At 34.1% G+C, this 13669-nt stretch overlaps 1 protein-coding gene across 3 annotated transcripts in view; it reads right to left on the minus strand.

The window, feature by feature from the left end:
• Window positions 1-864: 864 nt before the first annotated feature.
• Window positions 865-13669, minus strand: part of KNDC1 (kinase non-catalytic C-lobe domain containing 1) — a 61329-nt gene continuing 48524 nt past the window's right edge. For 2 of the 3 annotated variants that reach the window (XM_064662988.1, XM_064662986.1), the window contains exons 18-30: window positions 11459-11552; window positions 11250-11347; window positions 10746-10957; window positions 9354-9467; window positions 8795-8942; window positions 8388-8567; window positions 7107-7277; window positions 6706-6788; window positions 5270-5420; window positions 4726-4848; window positions 4565-4624; window positions 3781-3938; window positions 865-3547 (exon numbers count right to left, since the gene is read on the minus strand). In XM_064662988.1, coding sequence (XP_064519058.1) covers window positions 3316-3547; window positions 3781-3938; window positions 4565-4624; window positions 4726-4848; window positions 5270-5420; window positions 6706-6788; window positions 7107-7277; window positions 8388-8567; window positions 8795-8942; window positions 9354-9467; window positions 10746-10957; window positions 11250-11347; window positions 11459-11552 — 1824 coding nt within the window. In that variant the 3' untranslated portion in view covers window positions 865-3315. Of the gene's footprint in view, window positions 3548-3780; window positions 3939-4564; window positions 4625-4725; window positions 4849-5269; window positions 5421-6705; window positions 6789-7106; window positions 7278-8387; window positions 8568-8794; window positions 8943-9353; window positions 9468-10745; window positions 10958-11249; window positions 11348-11458; window positions 11553-13669 lie in introns of those variants that run through there. The other variant, XM_064662989.1, reaches the window with a different exon arrangement.

Raw genomic sequence — 13669 nt, forward strand, 5'->3', positions numbered from 1 at the left:
ACCACATGTTTAACACTGAAAAATTGTTGGCTTCTCCTGCTTTCCAACTGTAGCTTATTTATTTATTTTTTTAATATACAAACAGATTTCCTCAAGTATTAAATCTTTGCAAATCACATACAGTACTCACAGAAGTGATGAGTCTCAGCAATGCTTATGAAACCAATCCAATACATAAAGCAAAGTCTAGAAGTGGTTGGAAGTTTTCCACAGAAAGAAATTTGTCAGAATCATGAATCCAAGTTGATTTCCCAGCTTCTTTGTTTAGGATTCAACAGAATAATTAATAGGATCCAAATTAATTCACCCCTGTTTCCTGGCAGGCTTCTGGAGGTGTTAGAGCTGGAAACCTGATTTCAAATGGAGCTAGTATAACTAGGACACACTTCCCAGCTCTCTGGCAGGAGGCCTTAAACCCCAAGGGATCCTGGGAACAGACACCTGCAAAGGGACACACAAAGAGCACCAATACACAGAACAACTGGGAAGATTCCCAAGGAGCAGACTTCATTTCAGAACTCCATGAGTCACTGTTCGAAAAATAAGCACAAAAACAAGATCAGGGAAATGTGGAAAAAATGAAGAAGAGCTAAGATAGCTGGTGGCAATTCTGGCTTAAAGAAAAAATTCCATTTTTTCCCCCCAAAATTCTAGTTTGGTATTGGAATGGAAGCATGGGGCCAGACTGCATACAATTTATGCAATACAATTACTTGATGCCAATAATATTTTGCCAATTAGGTAGAACTGAACTTATTCTTTGACGTGTTTTGTTGTTTTTTTCTTTTAAAAGGACATTACCTACAAAGAGAGAAAACTTTAGTCCAACCTTTACTATTTGTTAGTCATAAAAAAGCAGTACAGTTATATGCTAGACGTAACTTCATTCTGAAATCTGTGTCATACAAGATGTGCATACACCAGTGTTCATGGACAAAAATAAATGAGTTTCCTTGTAAAGGAGTGATTTTTTTTTTCCCCAATAGCTATTTATATTTGTTGCTGTTGTTGTTGTGGGGTGGTGCCTAAATACAAAATCTAAAATGTCTGATGGATGGGAATACCCCAAAGTAGTACCATAACTCAATACTATGCATTAATAGCAATATAAGGTCTGATACACCAAAGCGTTATACGGAAGATATGAGATGATTTTCAAATTCTTGTATAGCACCAGTTATTATCATGGAATAAACATAATATTTTGTAGATATAGTAGTTGCTTTATATCTTGATAAAAACTGTAAGAAATATATGAATTAATTCTCATGAGTGCAAAATGTGAATGGTAAGAAAATCCGCAAAAGCAACTTCAACAGTCTGACTGGTAACTATATAAAATGCTTTTATTAAGATCATGTGATGCAAGTTTTGTGGAGTTCTTTACATTAGTAAAGCTTATGCTACTTAAAATTTCACTGTCTTTCAAAGGCAAGGTGTGGCTTTAAGTGAATGGTAATGTTTAATTGAGAGAAAACCAAACTACTAATAAAAACAATTATTTAAAATAAATGCACATAGATAAAATATATGAAATATGTCTGGAAATAAGGTTATAATTGACATTCTTAAATAATTGTATTATATAAAGATAGGAGATAAAGATTAAATGATTTCACATTTGGCAATTTTTAGAGAAATAGCAACACAATTAAATTCCTTAAGGATAAGTCAGAACACTGTTATTAATGACATACTAAACCTACATATGATAAATAACAAAATAAATCGTATTAAAAGTAGAACAAACGCAAGAAAACCCTGTTGAGGACTGAGATCTCCAGTATTTAAACAAATAAGAGACAAAAGTCAGTATTATTGTATTAGTATGGCAAAGTAACTGAGGTATCTAATGGAAAGCATTGACATACCTTGTTTTTACTCAGAAAGATGAGAGAGGCCTGTGATGTATATATTGCTGTTATTGACAAGAGAAAAGGAGATGCTTTCCTCTTAAACATTGAGAAAGCTACAATTTAACATGTGCACATGCACTTCTGTCAAATACAACAGTACAATTTGCAAAATACTAGACATGTGCACATTCCCATTTCTAACATTGTTATGCTTCTCCATCACTAACACATGACAAGACACTTAGTTCATATCTGCCCATCTCTGAAAATATTTTCTTTTAAGTTTTTAAACACAGTTCTATGCAAATCACTCTCAGGACAGTGCTTATTTTGGAGTTTTTTTTTGTTGTTTTTTGCCCTTCCCTACCTCTCTTTCAACACTACCATTGTTCCCTCTGGTAGAAATACTTGTATTTGCAACCACTTTATAGCCTCAACATTTAGGCTCTGCATAAACCTGGGTAGCTCAACAAATTTTTTAGCAATAGCAACCCATTTCATTGCCATTTAGAAGGTCTTACAAGCTCTATGACTAGGTTAGCACCAAAGTTTTACAAGTTGCAGATCCAAATTTCACACAGTTATCTTCTATTAAATGCTGCTGGAGTGCTGCAACTACAAAAGCAACCTCAGAAGCAAAAGCCATAGTCAAATGTGCACACATACAGACGTACACAAATTGGCAAAGTGACTCTTATGCCAAATACAGATTAAAAAAACAATTTCACATTTACTGTCTTCACAATGCCATGAGTGCAGAAGCAGAGCAACAAACTGGTATTACTTGGATTCAGATCTTACTTTCATTTGGAAATAGGTTAGTCTAATGACATTAAAGCCAAAAAAACAGAAAAAAAAGTTGAAGGATAGCATTCTTCTCCTTCCTCAGTATGCTTCAAGAAATAGACAGTCAATTACTTAAGTCAGTAGTTTTCATAATACTCAACATAAAAGCAAGACACACCAACAGTCAATGAATAACAGAGGATCTGTGTCCATGACTTAAATGCACGCTGTGACAGGATATAATTGTACTATGTCTATATAAAAATATATTCAACATTTAATGAACTATACTCTGAACTCTCCTGGTCCAACTTTGCAACAGAAGTGTAATTTTAACTTATTTTTACAGCATTTTTTAGATTCTTGTTTTCAGGCTAATTATTTATTTATGCTAAAGAACAGTGACAAAAATAATACTCCTTTTCACCTATACTCTCTCTTTACTTTTATGTCTATTTTTATTCTTCTGATCTGCCATCATGGTGCCAGTGATTCAAATCTGATTAGTCAGCATTTCATAATTCCATGTTAAGAAATATAATAATTTCAACTTGAGATGGTATTTTAAGTCACTTCTCTTAAGTATTTTCTTGGGAATTGGTCCAGTAGATGAAGTCAACTTAATCCAGTTTTACAGTCAAGACTTGGAATAGAACAGACGGAACATAAATAATTACTGAAATGTTGCTTTCATCCTGCGCAGTGTGTCCTGAATTTTTCGAGAATGTTTTTCTGCTGGTATCTGGTGGAAGTTGGCACAGTTGTCAGCTGCCAAGGCAGAAATGTCTGCATCTTTAAAACGAGTTATTCTTTGTCTGAGGTAAGACTGCAGCTTGAAATCTGGTGTATATGTATAAGGATTCTCTTGAAACGCATGAACTTGGCTCACAACTTTTGCAATATTTCTTATAAGAGAATATGGTAAAAAAGATTAGTTTGTGGTGATGATAAAAACAAAAGCATAAACCAAAAAAGCAAACTTTCAAAAGCTCTGAGCATTTTCTTCTATATTATAGGTACTTTTAGTTAGATGTTCAAATGACTGAACTTGTGAAATGTTGCATTAGCTCTCATTATCCCATTAGACAATACTCTAATAAAAAAAGTTAGGTGATCTACACATAATTAAAATAATTACCTAAGTTTAGTCCACTTGTGAGCTCCATTTGTCATTGTAAATCCTCCAGTTTCAAGCTGTTGGACGTGCATAGCTAAAACATGGGCTGATGGAATTGTTGGAAGAGTTTTGAATCTGTCTCCTTCCATCAAGCATAAGCTGTCACTTTTTAAAAACACCTAGTTTCAAAATGCACACAGATTAATCTCACATTAAGTATCAGTGAAAGCTTTATAGGTTCTCCATGTATTTAACACCTATTTATTTGTCTTGAACATTAACTTTTGGCATTGAAGACAATGCCATAAATTAATCTGGTGGTAAACTTTTTAAAGTACACAAATAAAGAAAGTAACTTTAATAAAAAGATACTTAATTCTTAATCTTAATTGCTCTAAATTTCAGCCAAAATTGCATTTTAAAACTTCACTCCATGTTTCAAAATTCTATAGGTCACTAAGAGAATGCCTGTGATAAAATAAACGTTTAAGACTTTTCAGAACAGATTACAGCCACAAAGCTCCTACAGAATTCTTCTAATGCATATCTAGTGTATCTAATGTTTTAGTTTCCTTTGAAATGTCTTTGATTTTTAGTCCCACAGGACAAAGGTTACAGAAATCCTGAGATTAAAATTTATGTAAACCCTTGAATGAAGAGTAAAAAAGACTTAAAGCAAGTTAAAATCTTCATAATACAAAGTAATAATTGTGGTATTCATTCTGAAGAGGCACCCATTTAAGCAGATCTTGCATCTTCTCCAACCCCAAAGAAGTATTTTTACATTAAAGACTTTATACTATACCTCAACAGCTTTGAGTTCCTCCATTATCTCAGCTACTTTTGCAGGTAAAATTTTCCAGGCCTTACAATAAAAAAAAATAAAATTTGTTTTTCACATTAATGTCCATATGGGAGCAAGATTATATTAAGCAAAGTAGTTACAGAACAGAGTCCCAGACTTACTGGTAACTGTCGTACAATAAGATTTTCCAAGCCTGCTAGGATTTGCATTGCAGTGGCAAAATTTCTTTGTTCGTAGCAGCATTTTGCTATAAGAAGAAATTTTGACAGCAAGCTCACCTGCCGCTGAAAAAAAAATTAAAGTATACTATATATACATAAATATATTCTAAATATACATAGTAAATCTACATAATAAAATTAAATGAGAAGGAAGAAGAGATGCATTTTCTTTTTCAATTTATCGAAATTGTTGACTGTAGTAACAATTCCCTGCAACGCAAAGTTTTTCCTTTTCTGTAACCCAGGTGTCCTTGATAAAGTTTGACATGTATTCTCCTAAGAAAACCCATTTCTTACATTCTGTTAGGTTTTGACACCTGCTACTAGAAAACATCCAAGACCTTCCTTGTGACAACAAAACAAATTGTTAAGTGCCCACTCACAGGTGTATTTCAGAGTATTGCTTGTAGCTCTGTTGCATAACAACACATATATAATAAAAAATAAATAACCATTTAGAAGTTAATAATAAACAATGACGAACCTTAGTTGTGTGACATGTTACAATTTCAGCAGCAACCCAGGTGCTGATACTGTCTGCATTTCTTAACAATTGCAGAAGATACTGGTCTTGTATGCACTTTGACAGAAACAGATTACAGACTTTAAGTGAAACTGTCTCAGTAGAAACTGCCCTATGGAGAATATGGGGGGAAAAAAAAAAAAGCAAAAAGAATTCATGCTGATATTGGATTTTTAAAGAAAATCTTGATTGTGAAGAGACCAACTTCTAACCATTTATAATAATTTTGCATTGCTTGGAGTCTTTTTATAATATTTTGTAATGTACATAGTAAGCCATGTTACTTTTTCTTCCTTATAATTACAAGATAATTAGATCTGATAAAAAAATAAGCATATACAGTATACATTTTTATACATAAATACACCTTCACCACTCCTTAGTGAATAAAACAAACCATCCAATCTGACACAAAGTAACAGCCAGGAATCCAAACTCACTAAAAGCTGCAGCCACATAAGAAATCAAGCCTGATCCCTAGTGGCATCACAGGCTTTGTTTCCCATGACTGAACCCCAAAATCTGTATAAACCAGTTGATTGAGCCTTGGCATTGAATAATCTGTAAAAGATGAGTTGCTTTAGAAGTTCATTCCCTATCTTTAGACACAAAAGTCTACTACAGGTAGTGCAATTAACAAGTACTAATTAGAAGCTAGCTGAATCCACTGTGTATGAAAGAAGTAGACCATAATAAAAAATAATGAAGTCCATATGGCTGGATGAAAACAATAATTACTGCTGAGCAAGCAATTTAAATAGGTTGGTAATCACTCTAGTAACTACAGGAAAATTCTTACTTATCTTTGAATACTGATAACTCATTTATGTAACAGTACATAATGAACACTGCACAGAGAAGCTGCAGAGTCTCCATTCACATTCCAACTGCACACAATCCCGGGCAACTTGGTCTAGTTGACCTTGCAGGGTGGTTGAAATGCACAATCTTGAGAGGTGTCTTTCAACCTCAGCTGTTCTATGAGACCATAACTGTCTTTTGAGATTTTATATACATACACAGATGCATGATCAAGGATCCTATTTCAGAATCCATTACATTTTTTCCCCGACAAAAAATGAAATCTTTGAAGCAACACCCCAACACAAGTCTTTAGAAGTATTTTGGGCTGAGCTGATTTAGATTTCAAAGAAATCACCTTGCAAATGTGACCTTCCACATACAAGTATGTGGATAGGTACATACATATCATCATCATCATCATGGCTAAAATCTCCTGAAATTAAAAAAAAAAACATATAAACAGGCTATCTCGTCTGTAAAAAAAACCCCAAAACTAAGTATTTAAAATGTTTCTCTCTTTCTGGCTGTATTAAAAGCATAACATGGTAAATTATTGTACATCAACAGAATAGAAGGGCAGTTAAGCAACTTACTTTTGCACAGCAACACATTTGTCTTTAACACCAAGTGCTCTTGAATTTAGAAAGTGTACTGGATGACACTTAAGAAATACTTCCTAAAGAAAAAGCGCAAGATATATCTGCTGTTAGGTCTAACAATCCTTTTAAAATGCTTGGGGATAAAAATGACAGACTGTGTCCCCCTCCCACCCCACCTTCATAAATTTCTGAGAGGGATCACAGCCTAAGAATAGCATTAGTCACTCTAAATTTTACTGTAGAGATTTCATGGGGAAAATGGATTATTTTAATTCAAAGTCTTATAAAATAGTATGAAATAAGCCTGAAACACAGTTGGGAAATGACGGAGAAAGAAAGCTGAGTGCAAAGTAAGAAGACAGGTATTATTTCCAAATAAACCTAGACCTCTGTACCTGCTGCAGTAATGTCAGCTGCCAACAAAGCTGTTGTGCACTGTACTCTGTTAAGAGATATGGTTCTGTTAAATTGGATGGCTTTGGCGAAACTGGTGAACTAGTGTGCAGTCGCTCTCTCTGATATTGTGCAATTGGTCCCACACCTTTGGATAGTTTCCAGTAAAAGTTCTGTAAGAAAAAAAAAAAAAAGCAAGGATGCAACTTCTCTAAAACAAACACTAGGCCTCCCCTTGATGTAACTTTCAGGAATGTTTTGTTAAGTGAAGCACCTTTGCAGATGCAGAACTCTTCAGCTAATCTTCAAGGTTAGACCAGACACTAAGTGGTTTACTCAACATTGCTATTTTAAGCTAATATAATATGCACAGTTGATGAGTCTGAACAGGAGGTTGCCAGATCTCAATCAACAATCAGCATTTAAAACAAACCACTGTGTATTCAAGCTTGTTGTCATAAAATGTTTTATATTCTAAAGTTCTATATATTTTACTTTTCATTATTTCTTGTATCCATTTTGCTTAGAATCAAACATTCCTTTGCAGGAAATACTTGGTTTTCCATTCTTTTCCCTTCTGTCTTCCAGTATCATTATGATGTAGTGACAATAAGAAATGTCTATGTTTCTCTTACTGCTTGCCCTTTTTTGGCTGAATCCACAGTATACCCAATGGAATTCTGTACTTTTATCAGGAGGCTGATTCTAAATTCAATTTGCACATTGTTGATACATTTGACTTCCACGTGTTATTTTGGTCAGTCCATAGAGAGATCTGTTTTCAGGAAAAGCCTACAGTATATTCTGGCTTCTAGGACTCTAGCACACTGTATAAAATAGTAAATACAGACAGAAGTTCACACAAGTTCTTGCTACAAGCTTTGAAGTTCTAGCAGGAAACCTCTCAGCTCCTGATGTTTTCCTGCATTTATAGTCTTACAAAGACCTATGCCTAATAAAAAACATTAATGTTTGACAAGAGGGTAAAGGTTTCTTAGTAACTATGTCACATGCTAGTGTCAAGAATGAAGAGTTCAACTCTCAAAATCTTGATTATCTGATTTACTATTGGTGAAATAGCTGACAGTAATTAAGTCTTAAGATTACTTTCACAGTTACAAAACCGTTTGGGCCTTAGATATCTTCAAAAGAAAATTTAAAACACACGTACATAATTTTTAGCGAATGCGTGGTCTGGACTCTAAGTTGGACACTTCTGTTTTTGTCACAACATAATATATGGAAATGTGCTCCATACACTGCAATCTGAAAAAAAGACATACCTTTCTGGAAACGTCTTCTGAGAGCTTTTTACATAGGGAATGTAATGTTTTTCTGCCCTCCTCACCTTCCTCTTCACATTTGTCCATGCTGGAGCACTGATCAGCACTGCCACTTTTCCTGGCAGAAGCATCCTCAAGCAATGACAACAATCTCTCACCATAGCCATTTAATGAAGCAACCTGGAAATGCCAGATAGGTTAACAGAATACTGAACTCAATTTCCCATAAATTATAAACAAGCCACAACACTGAAGACACAATGAACACGACTGCCAAAGATAGCATTATTTTTCTTTTATTTACTTTAATCGTACTTAGGACAGTTTGTTGTAATCAAAACCTTACATATACCAAAACTGATTTTAATTTTTTTTTTCTGAAAGGAACTACTGAAATTCTGACTTACCTTGGAAGAAATAAATTCTTTTAGGGTACACAGAAGACCAGTATTTGTTGCAAAGTCTACACTATAGCAGTCTTCAATCCAAGCCTGCAGGATGTAGAAACTGCGGTTACATATTTTGGTAAGTGATGTGGAAGGATCCAGGCTTGCACTGGTGAGAAGAAAAAAGCACTCAGTACACCAAAATTGATATCCAATTGCAATTTAAAAATAAGTGTTGAAATACCCCACAAGTATTATTTGGTATTGACTGTACTATCTTAAATTCCTACATTTCATGTTTCTAGAATCCCTGGCTCTATAGAAACAAAGCTGTGGTTCTACTTACTACCCATTACTAAGTAACTGATAAAAGTAAGACTCGGAATTCAGAAGAAAATAGAAGTAAGCATATTGTCAAATGCAGCTCTTGCTCTAATTTCACTCTCACTTGTCAAGAGTCTTAAAAAAAACAAACATAAAAATTCATTTTAAATAAGTAGGACTTTTGAGAAACAGCTATTTGTTATTGGTGGAAACTCAACTGTGCTTTGATAATATTTTTCATGGGAATTTACTGTACCTGGATAAAGTGCTGCTGATTCTATCAAGAAGAAACTGCAAAAACTCTTCTTGTGTGCAGAAATAGCGAAATGTGTAGAGAAACTGCTGTACATAACCTTCTAAAAATGCATTTCTGTAAAGCACAAGAAAAACATCAGACAAGCCAGAACACATTGTCTTTTTGCATTAGAGGACAGCAACAGCAAAAAATACTCAAAATATCAATAGGCATTTTAAATTTTCAAGTTCTTCATAAAACTTGGATCTTTCATTATTAATTTTTACACATCAAAGACTGTGATTGCCAACACTGAAAGCATAATTTGTTTTATAAAGAGTTTCTCTACTTTCAATTTTGTGAATAACCACTTTGACATTTCTATTATTAACAACAGTTACAATCTAAATATTATAAAAGAACATATTTAATTTTCTTTTTTCTATCATCTCACTTGATGTTGCTTTAACGTTTTTTATTATAATAACATCATAAAAAGTAGATACATTAAGCAAGAAAATATTCCCTGTAGCTCTAATTAGAGGACTGGTTACTTTAACAACAGAATATATTTATTAACATTAAAAATGAGAGTATTTTTTTTAAATACACACACTCTCAAGGTCTTAACACAGGTTAATTGTCCTGTTTCTCTGCTAGCTTACAGCTCATCATGAAAGATGGGTTTGATGAATGTGAAAACTCTGATTCCAAAGTATTTTCTTCACTTTGTGCAAAATATATGGAAATATACCAGGAAAAACTGCACTCAGGGTAAGTAACTTCATCTCAGAGTCAGGATGAGCTGGGATAAGTAGCTGGGAGGAATTTGGTCCCTCTACAGCAGCGCAAGTTTGATGGAGCCTCTGGCAATTTCCATCCTTCATACCATTACAGCTCAGGTACCTTAATACAACACTTCCCTTAGCCTAGTTGAAAGACAGCTTTGTCCCCATTTAAGCCCTGAGATAAGCCTGTGTCTTGATCAATGCCAAGGACTGATTATTGGCACAATCACTTGTGGAACAGAACCTAAACATTTTCACATTCAGACCCTATTAATAATAATTACCAAATTATATGATCTGAAGAATTGTACTGCTGGCAGTAGCATAAAGCCTTGATTCCATGGCAACTATCAGAGCAAAACCTCAAATAAGTAAAGGATAAAGTCTGAAGTTATTAGTTTTTTATTTATTATCAATACTTAGGGCTTTAATTCAACCCAGCCAATCTTTTGCCATTTTCTTGCCCATTCTTGTAAATAAGTGTTCAAAGAAATAACAGAAACTTGATACGAGAGGAGAATTTATTCAGTGTTGAGTAAGTAGGATTTATCACAGAGACAAGTTTTTCCTGATTTAACAACTATGCTTCAACCCACCCCCAATTCAGGTGCAAAATATACTATACCTAGAATATAAATAAGCCATTAAACCAAGTGGTGTACCAGCCTGTAGAACTCTCACTCCATTTTGATTATTACATTGGTGTTTCTCTGTGTTATAGTAAAGAAGCAACGATGATTCATCCACAGGTGTCATGTCCATGGCGTCAGTTTTCCCATTGTGAATTACCGTAGGCAGCACACAGGATTCCACACCCCACTGCTCTGCATACATCATCTGCTCAAAGAAACAATGCCATGATAAAATAAAATGTAAGAAAATAAAGAGGAAAATCCACACAGAATGCAATCAACTTAAAGTCAAATTGCATTTCACACAATTTATTTTTTCCTTTTTAAACAATACTAGTAGCACTTACCTTTATTTTAATAATTCTTTTAGATCCTACTTAATTTGGCACTGTTATACAAAACATTTCACATTTCATATAGTGATTTGAGCTGCCAACTATACTGATGCAGTAACGAAATGACAAATGAAGCACAAGTGAAATAAAAGTCTGACTTGCCTGAACATATTTCTTTACCAGTTCAAGAAACTGCACTTTTGATTTCATTTCCTGTAGCTGTCCTCTCAATTTGGGCAACATAGATTTAGTTTCAGGACCTTTAGATTTAAAACACACAATATAAGAACATCAATGATTCTGATTTACAGAACAAGTCCTTAAAAGTACTACATACCCGTTTTATTACTGGCAAGTTGCTATAATCTTACCTTTGCTTCTTCTTTCTTTCTGCAATAGTTTCTGGTAAAACTTTATAGTCTTTCTGTAATTTTTTGTTTCCATCATTAGCAATTGTTCTAGTTCCTATTTAAAAAGACCAGGATGGTAAATGCAAGGCAGTTTTAGTAAGAAACAGAAGTTTTAGAAGAGAATTATTTTATATGAAAAAAAAGAACATCCAAACAGACAAGAATATGGTATTAACCATGAAAAATTACCTTTCAAACCTGTGCTTACAGCCAAGTTCTAGCAGGCACTACCTGTCCCCAGAAAAGTATTAGTTATGTCACAGTTTTACAACTGGAGCTGGTTTGTGTATGATGAGACTGCATGGAAGTTTGTCTGAATCCATTTACATAAATATGCCTTTAGTTATAATTGCACTTATCTGGTTGTTTTCAAGAGCATTTTTAAAACTTACAATCAGAAATCATCCAGAATTAAAAGTTATGGGTTGTGAATTTAGTGTGGGCCCCAGAAATGCTGCTAAACAGTTGACCTATATTTGCAGCAAGAACTGAATATCTGACTGAAATCCATGGTTTCCAAACAAATATAATTACAAGTATATTATACAACCAGGTCAGAAGGCAGACAGGAGAGCTGCTCTAGAACTAAAGGACGTATCAATTTCAAAATTCAGCTCTCATATTCTACATTTATGCATTTCCCATAATTGAAAAAATTAAATTTCTATAGAATTATATAACTTAAACAATGGTTAGAAATGAAAGTATATTGGGCTTCTCACAATATATCTGATTTAATGTAAACATTTATAATTGTTTGCATATCAAAGGCTTCATTATTTTACAAACTGATGAAAATGGGCCACCCATTTTGGGTTCAGTTTCTGATTCATTATGAAACAATAAACATAATGTATGTTGTGCTTTATAAAAGTGGTGGCTTTTGCACTTGGGTCCTAAGCTGACTACCAGTGACCCAGTTACATGAAACAGCATTTTAAATAGAGAAAGTTCACAGAATGCAGCAGACAACTCCCACAAGCAGAGTGATCAGAAAACACACAGCTCAGGGCTAACATATCAAACAACAGACTGGTAAATAGGTTAGCTTTAATGGGATGGACTTGCTAGAAATTAATTTGAGTTTAAGAAAAACCTGTCACTGTTTTTCAGAAAAGCTCAAAAGGTTTAACAACGTAGTTCATTAGCATCAAGAGTCACAAAAGCCCAGTGGATTTTTAAAAGATCTACTGCTGCACAGGAGTCACACAGAGAATAGGGAAAGCACAGAAAAGCTATTATCCACATTCTAATTGGAAGCTACTTGCTTTTACTTCAAGATCTGGTTTTGCTTTGTCAATTAAAGCAAAGCCAAATTGATTAAGAGACTATGAAAACAAAGGGAATCAGAAAGAGTGGCCATGTGGAAACTGATGGACAAAAGTGGTTTGTACTCTAAAAAACTTGAGGTAAGTAGCAATGAAGTCAGAAGCAAATTTCCTTTCTATTCCACAACATCTTCCAATTCAGGTTGGTCTAGAATATAAAAACTTTTGATGAAGCTATACACCCAATTGTTCTGTTCCCTCTGAAGTGCACTTAATTTGTCAGGACACATTTCTATAGAACGTCCCTTAGTCTAGGAAACAAAGTAATGATAGAATGACTTTGCTAACTTGGAAAAATTGCAAATTCCAATTGGTAAAAATTCTTCTAATGCAGAAGAATTATCTCAACTTTATAGCCAACTTTTTAAAAATCTGCCAGAGACTTGGAGCAAAAAAGTAGCTGATCTAATCCTAGACAGACAATGAAAACTAGACTTCTGTTAATCAAAGAACTGGTTTCCAAAATAAAACTCATTAACAGAGGATTTAAACAAGGAAAGGTAGAGTGAAGACAAACTGTTGCTCTGAACTTCAAATATTAACAAAAAATTTTACAAATTTGCCAAAATTTAGATGCCAAATGTAGATGCCAAAATGTAAAAATTAAGTAAATGTGATCAATATGATCTTTAAGGAAATGAAAGACCCTGCTAATCTAAAACGACTCACCGCCCTACCCATGCTCCCCCAGCTACTTTAAAGGCTGCACTAATTATCATAATTATGATGTTTAGCCATCTCCAAGTGAAGAGGGGAGCAAATAACCATCATTCTGTTGGCAAAGGGTGAGAAGCTGTGACAAAGGAAAAGGGCTCAGAGCCCATGACAGCGATGACCTACTGTG

This window comes from Pseudopipra pipra, chromosome 8, assembly GCF_036250125.1.
Source record: "Pseudopipra pipra isolate bDixPip1 chromosome 8, bDixPip1.hap1, whole genome shotgun sequence".
Classification (NCBI taxonomy): Eukaryota; Metazoa; Chordata; class Aves; order Passeriformes; family Pipridae; genus Pseudopipra; species Pseudopipra pipra.